Here is a 20,265-nt window from a genome sequence, read left to right on the forward strand (position 1 = left end):
GGTCATCTCATAGAGGTATTATCGTTATATTCTATTTCGCTGTACAATTCTTGCTGAATATTATCAACTTTAGCTGTTAAATGGATAATAATAGGTTCCTGCATCGTAATAGTACTACCGTACGTGTGTATCTATAGAAATCGTACATAACGTAACAATAAATAATTTTTTTATTGTCAGTAATAAATATTGTTACGGTTACTCAATAATAGTTAGAAAATTGATCATTTCATCTGTCTAGAGACATCTGTGATGCCAGTATGCCAGTAGTAAAACGGCCACGCCGATGAGAACTAGCTTTAAGAAGAATCTTCTGCATGACTACAATAATTGGCGGGAGCACTTTATTATCCGAGACTCTTACGGATTGGATGTAATTATCCAGTGTCTCTCTAAAATAATCGGATAGGGGATAATTTCAGGTATTAGGTTATATATTATTGAAGTAGTTTACTTATCAGTAAGATACATTCGTAAACCATACCTGATTAAACCTAATCTTTCCGATTCGTCAGGATGATTGTCAATCCATTCTGAGTACTCCTTTTCCGTCCATTTAGAAGCCTAAGAATGTAATAAATACTTCATATCGATCAACAGGGTAACAATAAGCGTAAAAATTCAGCCAAGATAACTTTTTTACATATCCATTCGAAAATTAATATGTATAACCTTGTAGGGCGAAGGAAGTTTAGGCGGTGCTCGAGAATATAGAAAATTTAATACTAAAAAATATGGTAGATTCTCTCCTAAAGCTGGACTGCCTAGAATATGTTCTGGTGTTTGGAAGAGCAATGGCCTAAAGCATCTTAAGACTTTGTAGCTTTTTCCCAACTCAGAAAGCTTAGTACATATCGAGCCAACTGCTAATTCCATCTATGCATAGGTATACAGATATTATTTAAATCGGTAAATCTCACCGCATATGTCAATATAAAATATTATTGCCCTTGCATGTTATTCACCTGGGCCATATCTGCTGCAATTTTCAGTTTACCAGCGTCAGATATAGGGCGAACCAAGCTTATGTGTCGGATAAATAGTTCAAGTACTCTACTTGCCAAAGAATTAAGCCTACCATAACGAAAGAGTTTGAACTTCACTTAGATTAAAAGATTATATTGCAGTAGGGAGAACTGAATTGATAATACAAACATTTCATCTACTATCTCGATGCAATCTAATCTGGCAAGATAATCTCCTTTAATCCGATCTGTAAATCTCTATATAAGTAAGGATTTAGGATTAAACTTGATAGTAGCAAGTTATAATAACTATATAATTATGTCGGTATAGTTTGAAGTTTCCGAGACCTGGATATCCTTGATAAAAGAGGAACACTCAGATTTGGCTATTTGATTCTCTGTCTTTTCGCTATTAAAATATTGATTCGATAATTAAAATCATCTTGATAATATTTTTACCCTAAGTTTAGTCTTACATTGAAAGATAATTATAAATTAAAATACCAAACCTAGCGAAATCTTCTTGATGAATTTTTAAAATCATAGCTTCAATTGTTTTTGACATAGCCTTAACTAATGGTTCTACAGCCTCTTTGATCATGTTTAAAGCACTCTAAAAGTTAATAGGTTTCGATGAAAATGGTACCTCGAAAGACTAATATGCTTAGTTACACATTCTAATACCAACACAATACAATATTTATATCATATTTTCTATAATTACTTGTATTGCGGGTTCAACTACTTCGATGGTCTGGGGAGCGAAATTACCGGAATGAATTACCTAATTTGAATGTAAGACTAATTATAATCACAGTAGCACACACGACAACAAACAAATTTATAAAACTAAGCACCTTAGAAACTGCAGTACACAAATAGTAAATGCTGTTTATGACCGTCGCATTACGGGTTTGAGCTCCAGTCATGGCCGCGGTTAGTTGGACTGCATTGGAATTTGTGACGATCTATAAAAGAAAAATGAGATAAAACAAAAATATAACAAAGGATAACTATAGAGAAATAGTAAGTCAAAGTAATAAAGACATATATACCAGACGTTCACACTTAGCGCAATAAAGTCTTATAGTTTTTGAAACATTCTTCGCAATTGCTAAACTTAGTCTTGTATCTACACTTGCGGCATTTAGTTCACTGTCAAAAAGATAAATATATAATAAATGACTAAATAAAATGTTGTTCTTGGAACCATTCATTAGCTAACAGTAGCAAGCCTAGTATAGCATAGTAACACGTACTTAGCAACAGTCTTTTCGATATTTGTTAATTCTTCACGTTTCGGTGGCTCCTTTGCAGTGTCAGGAAAAAAGGTGTTGATAGGATCGAACAGACGCGACAATGAACGAGTAAGATAAGCATTCTCGAATGACGATAAAGAATCTCGCAAAGCCAGTTCTGGGCTAAAGGTATTGGAAAAAGGATAACAGTCACTCTCCTCCAGAACTGTGCATGAATATAAGACAATTATTAGCATTTTATAAACTTAAAAGCAATATTTACTTCAGCTCATTCTCCGCCGGAAAATTGAAAACGTCATCCTTTCCCATGACAGGAGTTATTAGCGGTACTGAAAAAACTGAATTGTCATAGTCGACACTTCCTAAACGTACTGTCGTCACCTGATCTATAGTTACACTATAGGGTTTCAATCTCGACCATAAATCGTTGTAGAATCTCAGTAATTTGGGATATTCACTTTCAAATGTTTGCTTTAGAAATGTATTATCTAAAATTGCGGATCAAATAATCAAGTACTGCATAACTATGCCTATATATTCTGCGAATTGAATAATTGCTACAGTTTAATATACCTTCGGTTGCTCTACTTAGTTCGTGCGTTAAAATAAAAATAACTTTTTTCCAAAATGCAGCCATAACCGTTGGATGTCCGTCCTACAGTTAACATTGTAAACGACATTTTTAAACTGCATGCAGCTCTAGGATGCCGACAGAGATAAATTCAACTTACTTACCTTTAGTAATTCTTCAATAAAGCATAGATGAGTTACAGGATCCTTTTTTTTAAATAACACTTTTTCTAACACGGACATCTAGAAAAGAAGTAATGCCTAAGATATATCAATAACAACAACTGTTAGTGACTATAGTGAAACATACCTGTACACAAGTTTCATATATATTTCCCATCAACTTCTCCATGCCTTGCCATAGCGATACCCTCCAAGCTGCAGCATTCCCTGGCGTTGGCATCACTGCACGTCCAGGACCAGTGCTACCTACAATCGTAATTATTAAGTAACAATAAAAATATAGACTAAATAATAGACTAAAAGTATTTATTGATTTGAATTTTAATGCAAGACATTCGTGCTATAGCATTATTATGCCATACTAACGTGATTGGATATGGGTATTGGGATCGAGTGTTTCACAAACACATGATTCTAAATTGTTGCAGGATTTCTCAATCACTTTTTGCAAGATCAATTGCAACTTTTGTAGATTATGGAACACTTGCAATCCGGTAGCTACTTTAGTCTGATTCTAAAATTTTCAAGTCGATAATTCGCTTACGCATTATTGCTAAGATTATCAATACTAACGCTGCCTTAATAAAGCTTATTAAGATTCTCGAGTAGACTTACTTGCGATTTCATCCCATCGGTTAACACTAACATAGCTTCATTTTCAATACTTTGACGAGCTTTCTCAATCTTTTGTTTATCTTGTTCAATCATCTGCAGTAGAATAGTATTATTTGAAAACTAATTATAATCTATTTCTTACAAGTATGATACAATTTATGAAACGAGAACATTAGTAAGTTCAATTACCTGAATGTCAGTCAGATCCATGCTATTATATAAATAATCTAGAGTATTAGGCAAAGAAGATATGTAAGATAACTTTAGCCTTTTATGATATAGTAATCTTGAATATAGTTTATTAACGTCTAGACTTTATCCATAACTGATCGAATCGCATTTTGATGTATTTTCACTTTTTAATGTTGAGGTACTCTACAGCGTTATGGATACATCAATATACTGTAAACTACAATTTCATTACAGACGCATTAATAAACGTTACCAAGTTCATTTAAACTCTGCGCAGCATTGGTTAGCTCTTTTAGTCCACCTTGAAGTTGACCGTCCAAGCGGCGTGATAAATATAAGACTCGAATGACACATCGTAAAATATCGCAGGCAATCTAAAAATAGCAATTAAGCATTGATATGAGTGTCTGTAAATATCACCGTTAATTGCATGTCCCTTTAGTAGCAAAACAAATATCGGATAACCTTATGTTCCTAAAGATAACATCACTGCGTAGTCACAAATGTACAGTCATGAACTATATGATACACGCACAGGTGCAGCCTGTGAAATGGATGAATTAGCTAGTTCGTTTGAAATACCTGCAGATTGCGCAGTTGGGCAGTGCGGGATGAAATCATCTTGTAAGGATCTACAACCTTTTTTTGTATTCTGTCATAATGGTAGTAGAATATAGATGATATCGACATCAAAGTATTTGGTATTTGAATTAATTAATATTGTATGTGCACACTGTTATCGGTATTTCATTAACAACTTTCAGAACTTGTCTTTGTTATTTTACGATCTCGTCAGTTACATGCGTCATAAAGCTGGTGTTGGTATTAATCAAGTCTAAGCTAAAGACACGAACAAGTGAAGCTAAAGCTTTCAAGTACTAGTAAAATTTTACCTGCCAACGGTTATTTGTAATGATTCTATCCTACTTTGCATCATTTTCAGAACACCTGATTATTTCACAGAATCCAGTGGTTAGTCAAAGTATCGTTTATAACAGAATCATCATGGAGTGCGCTATTTTTAATTGTATCTTTAAGCCATCTACAACTACTATTAGATATTACAGTATTCTTTCCTTGATTATTGTATCCTAAAAGCATTTATAGCATGAACAGCATCGATACTACAATTTTTGTAGATACCTTCTAGAGCTTCAATACTAGTCGCTTGAGAGAGTAAATCATCATGATGTGCTACGACCTAATAACACAACAATTACGATATCAATGTCAATGTTGATAGCAAGTATTCAATGAAGTCTAGTAGCCATGCTATTCTTTCTGTCATCATTAAGGGAATAAAATTAATAAAGAGTATGACTTATTTATTGATGAATCCGAGTTCGTTTACAATTATCTATCAAACCTGAGAATGAAGTTCACGATCGAGCGTGTTAATTCCAGCAGATAATTTCTGCAAAGAGTCATTAATCTCTTGGCTTGCTATAATGATATTTGCATACTGTTTGGCATCAAATTCTTCATTTAGGAAAATTTCATAAGCTCCTATGGAAAATAGAGTGACTATTCATTGATGATTGCTTAAATTGTAACGATTTGTTAAAGTTCTTATCCAAATTTATTGAATGCTTACGATCATTTCGGAATTCCTCAAGTACTTTTTCATCCATCGTTCAACAATCGCCTTTTCAACGTCAACAACTGCCAATTTCTTGCTTGTAGTATACGTGTAATAATCAATTTATTGCCCCTTAAATCATGAGATTCTTCGTTTACTAACTTTTCTACTTTAGCAATCTTGTGGATGCCAAAAGATTGAATGATTCATTCCTAAAGGGAACCTGGCAAATGCAGACTAGCTTTGTCAGCTTTCTTCCTCGAGTTGAAAGCGAAATCTCTATGGTATCGGACTGACGGTGCAAGTAAGTCCTTCTGGTACACCAGCTGTACCGTACCGTACCGTGACGAGGATTCTCATCAGACGGACGGATGTTTCGACTCAATCAGGCCGTCTATGTCCAAAAATGACTACTTAGTATGAGCCTTTCGTGTTTGATTTTCGAAATTACTGGTGTGAATTTAAATGACATTGACGATCTTTTAGCACTATTTCCAAGCAGCAATTTAGTAACAGATTCAATGTAATATGACTTCATTGAGAAAAAATCGGTCAATTCACAATCCACATACTTAAGTATGACCATAACTACTGTACTGTACAGTATAACTAAGTGTTTGGCATAATATTTCTCTGGTCGAGCAGAGACCGAATATGTCTGTCCGTCCGAGAGTGATCAGTCCAAGTCTTCTTCTACAATTGATCGTGAATATTGACGTCACTTTCTACTGACTATACTGTTCGATACAGTAGCGTTCACTATGTTCTACCGTACTAGAAATGAGTTTTCTTTATTTTTCTCTATGAAGACGCCACTTATTGACTCAGCGCAACAGACCTTCGCTAGTCGATGATATTCTACCTTTGGTCATGTATCGTACAGTACCCTTAGGTCTGTCAGAAACTATTGAAACTGAGAGAAAGTACAGTTGTCGTTCCTGCCGGCGCATAGTTCTATACAGGACACGAGTAAGTAAAATTTCAAATGCTTACTGTATAGAAGGTAAGCTATGGGATGGGCTACTATACAGCAATAGAGTCTGACTGTAATAGTACATACAATAGTAACTATAACTGACTGCAATCAAGACCAATTAGTGATACTGCGCATAATCCGATCTGTCAGCAAAATGGCGGAAGTTGCTACCAACGAAGAAACCTCCAATACTGTTGAAGAACCTTTAGATTTGGTCCGATTGAGTTTGGACGAACGAATTTTAGTCAAGATGAGAAATGATAGAGAACTCCGGGGAAGACTTCATGTATGTTTTTATTCAAAACTGAATGATATCTAGCTTACTGTACTGTCGTTGCTAATGATGTCGGGCAGGCCAAGCGCCAGTCGAAGCTGCAATAGCGTTGCAAGCATGTAGAAAGCACCAACACTAGACATCTTGCATGAGGATAATAATGCGTGGCTTCTAGATGGTATCATGCGATACATGATCCAATTAATGTATGCTAGAGTACTATACCATTCGATCATTTCTATCTTATGCTAGTTTAAGACTAATTTCTATGTTTTGACGTCCATTGGTTGATCTTTTGCCATCATTGCAGCAAGGAAGAATAAGAATAGGGAAATTAAAGGGTTAACTCAGGCCCCGATAACTTAGTCTTGTATTGTCTTGTCTTAGCGCTCTGCTAACTTAGTCTTGTATTCAATCATAAGATTCTCTTGGAGCCAAAATATGCAGTCGCGGAATTCTATGCTTTCGACCTTAGCAATAAGATGATAGACTTGCACTGTTCTACTGTTAACAATTGTCGCCTCTTGATATCTTGATGAGATAGGCCTACGATCAACATTTAAACATGGTATTAGGCGATGTCGAAGAAACGATCACAACTGTAGAAATTGACGATGAAACATTTGAAGAACTATATAAGGTATACGATGCATACGGCACTAGCTTTCAACGATACTAAATTTTTCAGTTTATTATTATGCTCTGTTTTACGCTAGCTGTACATGCATACTTGTACAGTACGCTAAAGTGATTGCACTTCAAAGGACCAGACTAAATGAACAGAGTCGCTAATTTTGCTACATCTTGATGGTGCACTGTACAATATTAGCGTTCTAAAATCGTACGATGATTGTCGCATACGCTTCTATATAGTTTTCCGCAGTGATTATTCTTAAAGAATAATGTAATTCGTTTACAATCAATGCGAATGCATTTTGTTTAGCCTTTCATAAGCTTATGAATGATGGAGACTTGAAGATTTCTAGAACACTAATAACTGCTCCTTTTCCAACTGTAGTATTTTTATCTGTTCTCTTACGTCAATTGAGCATAACGACTAGTTAAACTGTGTATTAGTTGGCATTGAGTAACGCTTGACTTTTTTACCGATTTAAAGACTTCCAAAAGACAAATTCCAATGTTATATGTACGTGGTGATGGTGTAATTTTGGTCTCGCCACCGCTTCGTGTTGGAGGTGTATAAGATATGCTTAATTTAACTTAATGTATGAATATTTGCACTGTCAATGCTTTCGTAATATCAAATGGCATGGCCATATTGTGGCAACGTTTACTGATGTCAATGTGCTGTAAATTCTCGATCTATGTACTAAGTACAGTACTAACGATACATTAGGCATCATTCTCACACTACAGTACAGCGTAAGTTATTGCAAATTGCAGACTTCTTTTATCCATGTACGAGAGCATCGCGTGGTAGAGCTCCTAAATTTTCGAGTAGATTGAAACCTTAATAGAAAGTGCTTATCTTGACACTATACCCTTGTTTATACCGAAATAAATTTCTTAATGTATTCCTATCACCTGTTACAAGTTATGCTTTTATGTCAGAAAGAAATCAATGATTGCGATGTTATATTCATACTAAATAAATCTGTATATTTGTTGTATTAATCGGATGCGTTGTACATAAAGTGTGTGATCCATATTTGTTATTTTATTGCTTATTTAGTTAGCTAAAAAAACGTAGGACGTAGGAGGTTGCTATTAACTCAATTAAGCGTTAATCATGCAGCCTTCCATATGATCCACCGAGATTTTCAACCTAGAAAATAGTTGAACACATTACTGTATATTATTTATAATTTACTCCATCTTACCACCAAGCTGATTATTGTACTAAATTTTTTATGAATATAGTTTATAGAATAACAATACTGTCTTAAGGTTCAGTGTTAACCTTAATTAAGTCGGCAGCATGCTAACTATCGCCGCTTATGCAATATACAACATGGAAAACATACAAGTATCGTAGTAATGCATTAAAAATTGTTAGGTATGGGGCAATAATTTATAACTCAGCCAATATACTTACGCATTTAATGGAATATGCTGCTATCATTAATCTAAATCATGTCGGTATATACGGTATGAATAAGCATATAGACATACTGGCTATTAGCTAATTTCTAGTAATCTAGGGAGGGTGCGTGATGCTGTTGGCAGCAGATTTTAATTTGAGCAAATCAAGTAATGCCCTATTGCAAATGAATCTAACAAAAAATTGTTCCCAAAATTTGGACACTGAAAATGTTCTAACATTTTAAAAAGTAGATAAAAAAACTATACAGGGTTAAGAAACGCGATATATACTTGTATCAGTAGGCATATACGTAACATAATCGTACGATACTTTGTGGCTATGTTAAACTTCAATTGGCGCTCATGTTGTATACACAATCCAATTATATCCATGCATGGTCCTGATTTTCAATTGCTACTGCTATCGGATTTTATTGAACCGAACAAAAAAAATACTGTACTTTGTCTAACGTCATTAAATTGCGTAGAACGCTGTTTTCCTAAAAAGTAATATTAGGAGATATAGCTGATATGGAACTTACATTATATTCAATTGATTCATTGTTATCAACTTGCAAGCAGTTAATTTCATAGAGTTGGGGATGAGAGACCAACAATCGCATAAGTAATATATAGTACAATAATAATAATCAAGTACTGTACACTACTTCAATTAAATCTGCCCTAAAGCAATAATCGGACTTCTATATTATGGATCGTAGGTCCATTTACTCCTGCTAGTAATATTCGTATACAGGTATACATGCAGAGCATCTACTACAATTTACAATATAAAATGCTTTCACTTTTAAAATACTATCTTGTGTATATTATCATAAAATCCATTCACACCTTGTAGCAATTTTACACTTTTTAACCAACTTTATTTATCGATTATAAATACGAGGACCTCTATACATGATTACCACAAATAATTCCCCAAGATGCCTAAACCTTAAAACCAGAAACCAATGTCCAGTGTAATTATATTAAACTAACATAAGTATAATAGACTACTTCACAGCAGATTAAAGAGTCACTATGATGGATTTAAGTTAAACTGCTTTATTATAAATTAAATCACTAATGGCTGCCTTCATAACCAAAATCAATATAGCGAAGTTTTACGACACTACGCAGCACAACGCTGAGAAAACAAATAATGATCTTAATTAAAGAGCTGGCCTTACATATTCTCACTTGGCTGCCGTTGGTGGAAACTAGAATTGTCTTCATATTCATGCTGAGTAATTTTATATATTTTGTTGTATCAATCGTACATGTGCATGCGTATACTGAATGCGAGGCAGTATTTATTCTGTTGCTTGTTCAGTTAGCTCCAAAAAACATCAATTAGGGATACAGTAGGCTATTAATTTTATTCAGAGTTAATTGTACAGTCTTCGGAATGATGTGCCGACATTTTTAGCCCAGCCAATAGCTTAACGCATTAAATCGTTCTTCAATCTATTTATCTCATCACGGACTTGATAATCTTATTGAATTCTTATGTATACAGGCTGAAGGATAACAATACTATTTCAAGGTACTGTATAACTTTTATTTGAATCGATTTCACATTAAGAATCGCTGCTTCCCGAAACATACAACGTTAAAAGATAAAAGTATCAGAAGAATTAAAGGGCGTAGGGCATAATCAAGCTAAAAAAATGTGCGGCAATAAGGAACCAAATTTATAATTCAACAAATACAATTCTATGACGGAATACAGAATCATCATTTGTGCTGATTTACGTCAATACATACGGTATGCATAATTATAATTCGTTAGATTGTATATTACACTTAGTTTCAGATAACCATTTGTAGATAGGAATACGTGATGCTATTTGTAGCAGTACATATTTGAGCAAATCAAATAATGCCTAGATGTAAATGAGCCTATTAATAACTAACATTCTCGCAAGTTTGGATATCTAAAGTATTGTATACGTACATTGTTAAAAAAGTATAAAAAATACTACAGCGTTAAAGAAATGCGATACTATATATATATTTATACTATATACCTATATATTCATAGTATAATTCATAGCTACGTCAGATCTTATTTAGTGATCATACTATGTATATAGTATATTCTAATACACGTCATTACTACCACCGGGGTTTTATCGAAGCGGATAAAAATATTTCGTCTAACATCATTAAAAAGCTTACGAAACCATTTCCCTATAAAGTAACCGTGAAAGATATCTTATTTAGCAGAAATTGACATAGAACTCATATTACGAGTATAATTAAGGATCAACTATCTACAGCAGTAAATAATGTTAAATTGGTTGTTAGCCTCTAACAGTTACTCGGTGATTACAGTACAAATTTACGTGAAATTCTTTAATGCTCACCTAATAATTGATACGTTTAAGGACTTGCGGAAGGGTTTATTCTTTTAAATTCTTCAATTTGTTTATACACCATATCTTTAGATTTAAATATAAGAATAATGCCATAATTAATCTGGGTACTACAAGATACTATTTAAATTTTGTAAACACCTTTCCATTGTTCAACAGAGATTTCCAAGTCTTCAAATCCTTCATCAAATGGCTCTCCGGATGGCTGAAAATATAAAGTAATTTATCACGTAACATTTTTTATAGCAGAATTTAGATTCCTTGTATTGAATAAGTCATTCCTTAAAAATGAAGTTAACGTCGATCCAAGCATGAATAAAAGTTACATTGGATATACACTATATACATTAAGAGCTGTCCCACCTCATCATCTGGGTCTGCATATTCAGCCAGATAAGGATGCGCTAAGGCCTCGATGGCATCGATTCTTTGTGAGGAGTCCAAAGTTAACATTTTTTCAAGTAAATCTATGGCTATAATTTCACCAAGAAGGATTTATTGTACGAGTAGTTTAAAGTACCCGTATGTATTTAAATAACGCAATTCAGTGAATCTACGCGTATATATACCTTCCGGATTAGCTCCCAGAAAAACCGTCGAAAAATCTTTTCTTGGAAATTTAGGCATACCGGCAACATAATTTCTAGCGGCTTCACTCTGAATTTTTCTAATAAACTCATCCGAAGGACATCCCACCAGTTCCAAGATACGTGTAAGTTGATCGATATCTAATGTTGATGCATGCGTAAGTACATCCGCAACCATAATTAAAGTAATATTTTCGTCAAGCGAATGATATCAACACAATTCTTACGATCATTTCCAGGAAAGAGTGGTCTAGATGTTAACATTTCCGCCATAATACATCCAACGGACCAAATGTCAACTGAAATTTTGAAAAGACTATTTTAAGATATACGTCCAATGAACAAATACGCGATAGCTAAGATTGTTTTGTATGTATTACAGTAAAGTAGTAACATATGCAATTAAAGTTCAATACCAGTTTGATTGTAATGCATCCAATTAAGCATAATCTCTGGAGCTCGATACCACCTTGTAGCGACATAACCAGTTAATTCTTCTGACGCCTTACGAGCCAATCCAAAATCAAGAATCTAATTATAAGTATAATATAATAGGGTAAGTGTTGGGCTTATCTAAGACTAGTTAATATGGATTATTAGCTGAATGAATATAATTAGCATTATTGGATGCTGGATTTCGTTAGTATGTGACAATAGAATTGATCAACATACAGTATTACCTTTAATTCGCAATTCTCATTGACAGCGATATTGCTTGGCTTCAAGTCCTATAGAGATAAAATTGATGCAATACTCTGTATAATTTCCTAATGATATTATGTAGAAAGAAAGTACAAACTCACGCGATGGATTATCCTGCAGGAATGGATATACTGAGAAGCAATGTTAATAATCATTAACTCAATAAAAACAATTCATTCACTGTCAAATATTTCGATATAATAACCAATGAAATTTTCAGTTTACCTTTAATCCTCTCATTAGTTGATAAACAAGAAATTTGACATGATCATCAGATAGCGGTTGACATTTGATTACCGTATTTAAATCTGCTCCCATTAATGGAGTAACTAAATATCTACAAGCAATATGAATATAAAAGTAACAGCTACTTTAGCTTCAATATGATAAATAATGCCTTTGTAATTTTATTTATAATATAATTTAATGATGAATAATTGTGATAATTAAAAAGACAAGAAACGAATAAACTTACACATCGCTAAAATTAGACCGTCCACTAGTCGGTGTGAAAGTATCCAGTAAACTGATGACCTATGCAGACAGAAACGTATAGCATCGATTTATAGCCAATACTGTACAGTATGTATGATAGACAATCTATCGATAGTGGTTGGTAATTTGGTATACCCTTATAAGGTGCTGCGTTAAAATACGTTTATTATTGTATCTATTGTAACCAGTAATGGCTAATACCTGCTCCTGGTTCATGTGCATAAGAAGTTTCATTTCACGGAATGTTCTTTTGCCGAAGGTGTTTGATTCAAAAGGGCGTGATAATTTCTTAATCGCGATTTCAATATTGGTACGGGTATCTATCGCTGAACTGTGAATTATCAGTAGAGGAATTACACAGTCTGTCAATGAAGCACTGTATTTAAATTACCTGAGCTTGAAAATAAACATGCAGCTGTGTTCAAATTGCGGTAAAAAGTGATCGTATGCGTACTATTGTTGAGCTAAATCCTCAGTCTTATCAATGATCATGGACTACTAAAGGAATGAGAGGGACAACTATACTGTACTGCAATGTACGGTAAATGCTGTATTTAACCTGCTAGAACTATAAACTACAGTGTAGTTTTGTGATCAATTGTAGTCAACATGATAAAACAAGAAGTGCAGTTTCTTGTAACATACTTTAATACCTCAATCAGGTTCATTTTACTACTACCAAGGACTATCTAGCTGCAATCAGATTATCTAAATTATTAGGGTAAAATTCATGATTTATAGACAGTTAGATGGAGAATGATTTTGGCCAAGACAATGATATCTTGTTAATTAAGTCGCACGATCAGATCTAAATTTATTGTAATCTTATGCTAATTTGGGACAGCACTATAAGTTTATAGCCCCTTTATTGGTTTCAACATATTCTGTAGAACTACGGTAGCTGTGCACCTTACATTCTGGGAATCATTTGTACCGTAGTGACTGGATAATACCGATCATAGTGAATATGATATATTTTTGCCTTGCTATATAAACTATGTGAAGGATTACTTTGTTGCTCGTGTACAGTACTGTACTGTAATTAAAAGTTCATCCATGTAAAAGCCTTATTTACGCAAACAATGTCTTAATAATAATCATTGACCATCACGTAAGTGAGAAGTAAAGTGATATCCTTTCCTTTTGGCTTCTTGCTCAAAACAGTCTTTGCTATCGTTCTTGTGTCTATCATAGATATTCTACTGCGTCTCGATCGCATCGAACATACTACAAAATGTAAACTAGTTGTTCCCCAAGTTATTCTACTGTGTCCTATTGTACAGTATAGTATAACTCGACAACTTACCAGACTTGTCCGTATGCTCCGGAACCGATTGGGCTTAAATTTTGATAATGTATCGGTATTTCCCAGACTGTTTTGTTCAACTCACATCGATAGTAGTCTGTCTTTATCTCTGCTGATTCTGCCATCTTGCTGCCTAGCAATCGCTTTTACCTTTCGGCTAGAATAGATGAAAGTTGACAGTTAAGGCTAATAAACATGTTGAAGTTTATCAACAGTACTATTGAATGCATCTTGAAGAGGGCTATCGTATTCAATTAGCCGTCGAAGGAAATTAAAAGGTGGAACTAGAGTCAACAAACGCTTGTGTTGTAGTTTGCGATATGTAGAGTCGTTGACACTACAGTATTGCGCCTTGCTTCTACTACGTATCGGCAATGGAGAAACTGCCTCCTTTTACCCTATCGTCCAATCCATAGTCTAATTGTATTGATAGATCGCAAGCTTGAAATCCAATATGAGATAGAGAATGCTCTCCAATCAAGATGATAATACTTTTTATACCACTTTTATTTCTCCTTCACGTAGTCTATTTTTACGCTTACTACGGCATCTACTGTTACGTCAATAAATCAATACACTACCGTTGAAAGTTGAAAATAGATTGGTGCCAGATTGGCCAAGTAAATCACTTGATAATACACTATAAAGGATTGTTTTGCATTTAGGTATGCAAACATTACACTACAAATCATTCCTTCAACCCTAAATCAATCTAATACTTACTGCGATGAGAATAAACCAGACCTCTTGGTGCCGCACAAATCAGCTAAGCAAAGCTAAGGAAAATGTCTAGATGATGAAGTCAATATATTATATATATATACATATAAGTTGTGGACACGGTTTTCAACGCCTTATAGTATAGTCTTCTAGTGCTAGCTACTAATGCTGACTGGACGGACGTGACGCCATGCCAACAGGAGTATCAAGACTGTACTGTTGGAGGATCATCCCTCCTATACGAAACCTAGCCTACGGGATAACAGCATCAACTGTAATTTACCATGATTTGACCATGATTTGACCATGATTTGACCATAATTTTACCAAGAAATAAACAAAATACGTTGCGCCATTGGTTGCAGTAGTATGCCCATCAAAACATCCAATTGACTGAAGTGAGTAAGACACAGTTTTACACTCATGAAATCAAGCATGGCAGTTTTTCACTCACTACACTACTCTTCATTCATCAATTTTACTCTAACCCATGTTTCAATCACATTTTATTCTGGCTTACTAGGCAGTAGTGATAAGATTTCATTTCTGTGAAATTGAAATACTACCCATTAGTCACTGATTTAATGGCGTATTTTATTCTGATATTATGCGATCGCTCTTTTCATGACATCTCCTCCTACAAGCATCCCACTTGCATCCAGTCACATTGAGTAGGGAATGGCTTATTGCATAAAGGTGTCACCCTTACTAAACTATCGAGGTAATACTGACCAACATACTAAGAAGGGAATAGTCATCGAGATGACAGCTTACTTTGCACACTATTCCCAACTACATTCACTGCTGGACTTTGGGTACAATACCGTACAGTCCATTTATACAGTACCTAAATGATTGTACAGTACATTGGACACTGTCAAAAGGACGCTGTAGTACATGTGCGAAACCGGGTACAGGTACAACACCAGTCCAGCCATTCCGACCAAATCAATTTTTCTTGCTTACCTTGCTTCTGCAAACATCTATCAACATTGTCATTGAGTAAGAAATTAAAGGAGGAAAAATGGCCAGAGGAAGTAAGCTCAATGATGATAAGCACTATACTGCATAGATAATCATGTTATAATTAGTATTTATCTGTCTTTCGCTTCATTAGAAAAGCAAAGCAAGCGTTTGTCAGCTAGGAAACGATATAAAGTGGAGCATAACGTAAGTAATTTGCAGAGGTTAAGAATGAAGGAGAACCATCACATCGACATGCTCACTTCAAAATGACAAATTACAGTTGTGTTATTGTTATCAAGTTTTACTGTCATCAAGGCAATCCTTTATGCCTGTGCTTATGAATGAAATTGATATTTTACTCACTTGAATGTCTGATACCGTAGAATGGAGTAACTCAGACTACAATCGTGTAGCTAGCAAATGCAAAGATTGAACGTTGGTGATGATCATTTCCAAAGTTATGATCAGTTAATTAGCCAATATCTACCATTCTTACACTATTTTATTACGTTGAAAAGGTTCGAGAACATCGGCGAAAAGTTAAGAAAGCTGCCAAAGAGCTAGCAAAGAAGGGTATTAAAAAGGGTAGGACACTATTGTAATCTTCAATGGAATGCATGTAAACAGGAGCTTTTGATAGATACCCAATTGCCCACACTTGATTGAAGCTTGCATGTACTGTAACTGCCTTTGCATCAAAAGACTGCTAATCAAACATGATATCTACAGTATAATTGCATATAACAAGAACAACAGTGAACCTCTGTGTCACTATCATAGGACTAAAGTTGAAGCTTTCCCTATACAGTATAATTTTAACGTGTGGTATCCATAAACATAGGATCCAAGAAAGATCCTGGAATACCTAATTTGTATCCTTTCAAGGAGCAATTACTGCGTCAAATGGAAGAAAGAAAATTACGGGTAGGATAATAATTTATTAGTCAATCTAAGGTACAGTACATTCATTAACAACGTTAATGATACAAAATATTACAGTCGTAATATCTGTAATTAATAAATATACCTCAATGATGCATACTATCAATCACTGAATATACTGGGAATGGGAAATATTGTAGATTGAACAAGATCGAGAGAGACGCAAGTTAGAAAGACATGAAGAACTTAGTAAACGTAGAGACTTGAAAAGCATACAAGCCGATGCTGAACGCCGAGCTGAAGAATTTAATAATAGGGTATACACTTCTGCTACGGTAGCTAACATATTAATTACAATACAAGTATACCCCAAAAATTCAATTCCACATTATAAGTAACATCTCTAAACTCTATTTTAAAATTATTTAGGTATTACAAAATGCCGAGGAAGCAAACAACGGACAGAATGAAATTACTGGTAAGATCCAAATTGCAATTATAATAGCAATACTAGCATTCAATGCAAGATTCTAATAAAAAATGTCATAATATTCCCTTTTCTTCTATTTTTTGGATAAGTATATGCGGAATGTTTAACATATAGCTCATTTTTTTTTTATAGAACAATCTAGGAAGCAATATTACAAAGAATTTAAAAAGGTTCATGATAGAAGTACTAATACCTAACTATTTTTTATGCACTATAATCTGATCGGATCTCCTCTAAAATTTTTCTACAGGTTGTTGAAGCAGCTGATGTGATATTACAAGTATTAGATGCTCGTGATCCACTTGGGTGCAGATGCTTAGAGGTATTATCTACTATATAATTAGGAATTCATCACCCTTAAGTTTTATAAATCTATTTATTAACTTTAAAAAAAATTAGGTAGAACGTGCTATTTTTTCATCTGGATCTAAAAAGAAACTAGTATTGCTATTAAATAAAATTGGTATGAAAAACACAATGATGATGCAAATTAAAAGTTTTATCTGGAGCTACGTATTGATTCATTCATTCTAACCTATTTGGGTAAATTGTGTTATTATAAGATTTAATTCCTCGTGATAATATCGAAAAATGGCTTAAGTATCTCAGGAATGAGCTACCAGCCATAGCCTTTAAAGCATCAACTCAATCTCAAAAAGATCATATTGTAAGAACCCTGACTCTTTAGTTATACATATCTAATTTGTGCCGCTATCATCGATACTCACGTATCTCTCCAACTTGTTATCAGGCTAGGAGTAAAGTTGCTGTCACCACAGCTTCAAAAAATTCATTAAATGCAAGTATTTGCTATGGAGCAGATACTCTCATGAAATTATTGTCTAATTACTGCCGTAATTTAGGCTTGAAAACTTCAATTACGGTTGGTGTTGTCGGTAAGTAAGCCAAGTAAATAATGTAAAGGTTAATGAACGACCTCGATATGAACAATCTCTTACTAAACTGATTTACTTATCAGGATTGCCTAACGTTGGAAAGAGCAGGTATAATACTCTTTCATATCTATGCTTTCTGAATTTTCAATTTTTTTAGCTCTTTATAAATTTTGTTGTATTTGTAGTAATAACTTTATCTTTATTGATAAATTGCCGTTCTATCTAGTGTTATCAATAGCTTGAAAAGATCTAGAGCATGCACAGTCGGATCAGAGCCAGGAGTAACAAAGTTAGTATTCACCTTGTTTACTTGATTTTTACATCTTCAAAGTGACTCTACACAAGCAATAAACTTGACAATGATCTAATGCAAAATTTCTTTATCAGGAATATGCAAGAAATCAACTTAGATAAGCACATAAAGTTATTAGATAGCCCCGGAATTGTTATGAGCAAGCGCAATGACAATACTGGATTAATTTTAAGAAATTGTGTCAAGGTATAAATGGTTTTACAAATCATCCATAGCTCTACCGATTTTATGTTACGCGCGTATCACTCTTTAGAAAATTATATAGTTTCCTCTGTTTTCTGTTCACTTTCTAGCTGGATGAAGTCCAAGATCCGATCCCTGCTGTAGAAGCTATCTTGAAAAGATGTAACCGTCAACAGGTATGAAATTAGGATATTTTATACATTCTCTTATGACCTTATTTTAACTTAACGGCACCTACATGACGATTCGTATCAAGCCCTATATATCCATGATGCCGACTAATTAACGCAATTACTGATATAGATTATGGAAAAGTACTGTATTCCTGAATATAATAATGTTAATGATTTCCTGTCTCTTCTTGCGCATCGACTGGGCAGACTAAAGAAAGGTATCATTTGATGTCATCACATTAACTTTTAGATGCTATATCGATTATAATTACTTAATCGAAAAGTACTGTATAGACTGCAATTTTGCTAAGTCAGTATTAATAATTTAGGTGGAATTCCAAACGTTGAGGCTGCCGCTAAAAGTATTCTTACCGACTGGAATAGGTTGCGTAAAAAATAGACTTACATATTTGCTATCTTAGAACTGATTTTATATTGCATAACTAATCCATATTACTACTGATGACAGTGGAAAGATATCCTACTATACGCACCCACCGGAGCAACATAAACTGCCTTCCCACATTTCTGCTGAGATTGTCACTGAATGGAGTCAAGCCTTTGATATTGTTAGTTCCGCATTAACAATAACCAGGACGTTAATCCATCTTTGAATAGATAGTCTCTAATATTATCTTGTTATTATTTTGTAGAATACTTTATTAAACGATGAAAGACAAAATTTACGAGGTAATGCACAAATTTTTTGCCTCAATAACAACATATAAGTCAAATTGGGGCTACAGTATATGTAATCTTGTTGTTGTTTAGATCTGGCTATCGAAACTGATGTAGAGATGACAGATGCGGTAGGATTAAATCCTAATGATTTAATTGATGAAGAGAGTATTGGATCGGTAAGAACTCCCGTTGCATACAAACTGTAGCTACTTTCTATCCGGAACAACCGGATGCATTCGAATATTTTTTATAAGTACTTTTTATTAAGTAAATTTTTCTGCAATCAATAATTATAATAGCAAGATGAATATAGTGATGATGATGATGATGATGAAGAGGCAATGTCTATGTCGGAAGACGAAGTCGATGACAATGTTAGTGCAGTATTACACTGAGTAACATCAGCTTGAAAATATTAACTGAGTATCGTAAAGGGTTTAATGTATACGTTGTAAAAATATGCTATATCTATAGAACGAAGATGAGTTAGTGACTGTTCAGATACGGCCGAAGAAATCGCTATCTGAACCCTTAGTCAAACAGAAAGGAACTAGCAATTCTCCTAGTACATCAAATATTCCAATCGAGAAGCTGAGAAAAAAAGTAAGTGACTTGGTATATTCGACAGTATACATTATCGCTACTGTATCTAAAATAGTTGTATTGCCATTATCTTGTTTAATTAAATATCTGTAATTGGTAACTAATAAAATGCATTTTAATATATAGCAACTTAAGAAACAACGAAAAGAAACTCGTAGACAGGGTTGGCCGGCTTTTATTAATTGCATTAGTAGTGATCTCTGTCTAAACTCAGTTCGACTTAAAATCTCATCT

The 20,265-nt window shown here is 34.1% G+C and overlaps 4 protein-coding genes across 4 annotated transcripts; 2 read left to right on the top strand and 2 right to left on the bottom strand.

Moving 5' to 3' along the window:
* Window positions 1-229: 229 nt before the first annotated feature.
* On the bottom strand, window positions 230-5,303 carry TRIADDRAFT_24290 (uncharacterized protein; the record flags this gene model as incomplete). Its single annotated transcript, XM_002111884.1, has 22 exons — window positions 230-390; window positions 480-564; window positions 673-876; window positions 966-1,074; window positions 1,156-1,223; window positions 1,314-1,374; window positions 1,475-1,578; window positions 1,781-1,933; window positions 2,021-2,120; window positions 2,225-2,421; window positions 2,555-2,712; window positions 2,798-2,879; window positions 2,960-3,037; window positions 3,105-3,223; window positions 3,344-3,491; window positions 3,593-3,685; window positions 3,782-3,819; window positions 4,038-4,158; window positions 4,367-4,436; window positions 4,678-4,732; window positions 4,928-4,985; window positions 5,151-5,303. Coding segments are annotated over 22 exons (2,415 nt in total), but the record flags the coding sequence as incomplete, so codon positions are not given.
* Window positions 5,304-6,493: 1,190 nt separating this feature from the next.
* On the top strand, window positions 6,494-7,817 carry TRIADDRAFT_23866 (uncharacterized protein; the record flags this gene model as incomplete). The annotated part of the gene is made up of 3 exons (XM_002111381.1): window positions 6,494-6,625; window positions 7,158-7,253; window positions 7,731-7,817. The coding sequence occupies 3 exons, from the start codon at window positions 6,494-6,496 to the stop codon at window positions 7,815-7,817; spliced, it is 315 nt and encodes a 104-aa protein (XP_002111417.1).
* A 3,224-nt stretch (window positions 7,818-11,041) lies between these two features.
* Window positions 11,042-14,249, bottom strand: TRIADDRAFT_50163 (uncharacterized protein; the record flags this gene model as incomplete). Its single annotated transcript, XM_002111885.1, has 12 exons — window positions 11,042-11,100; window positions 11,176-11,239; window positions 11,398-11,507; window positions 11,604-11,762; window positions 11,849-11,920; window positions 12,038-12,152; window positions 12,302-12,349; window positions 12,425-12,454; window positions 12,549-12,660; window positions 12,799-12,857; window positions 13,020-13,149; window positions 14,125-14,249. 12 exons carry the CDS (start codon window positions 14,247-14,249, stop codon window positions 11,042-11,044), a joined length of 1,083 nt encoding a protein of 360 aa, XP_002111921.1.
* Window positions 14,250-16,656: 2,407 nt separating this feature from the next.
* Window positions 16,657-19,361, top strand: TRIADDRAFT_23415 (uncharacterized protein; the record flags this gene model as incomplete). The annotated part of the gene is made up of 15 exons (XM_002111382.1): window positions 16,657-16,734; window positions 16,893-17,009; window positions 17,207-17,234; window positions 17,297-17,352; window positions 17,433-17,504; window positions 17,582-17,645; window positions 17,746-17,849; window positions 17,934-18,078; window positions 18,162-18,186; window positions 18,305-18,367; window positions 18,466-18,577; window positions 18,685-18,750; window positions 18,878-18,965; window positions 19,077-19,131; window positions 19,217-19,361. Coding segments are annotated over 15 exons (1,218 nt in total), but the record flags the coding sequence as incomplete, so codon positions are not given.
* Window positions 19,362-20,265: the final 904 nt, after the last annotated feature.

The sequence above is a fragment of the Trichoplax adhaerens genome, genomic scaffold (genome assembly GCF_000150275.1).
Source record: "Trichoplax adhaerens TRIADscaffold_4 genomic scaffold, whole genome shotgun sequence".
Classification (NCBI taxonomy): domain Eukaryota; kingdom Metazoa; phylum Placozoa; class Uniplacotomia; order Trichoplacea; family Trichoplacidae; genus Trichoplax; species Trichoplax adhaerens.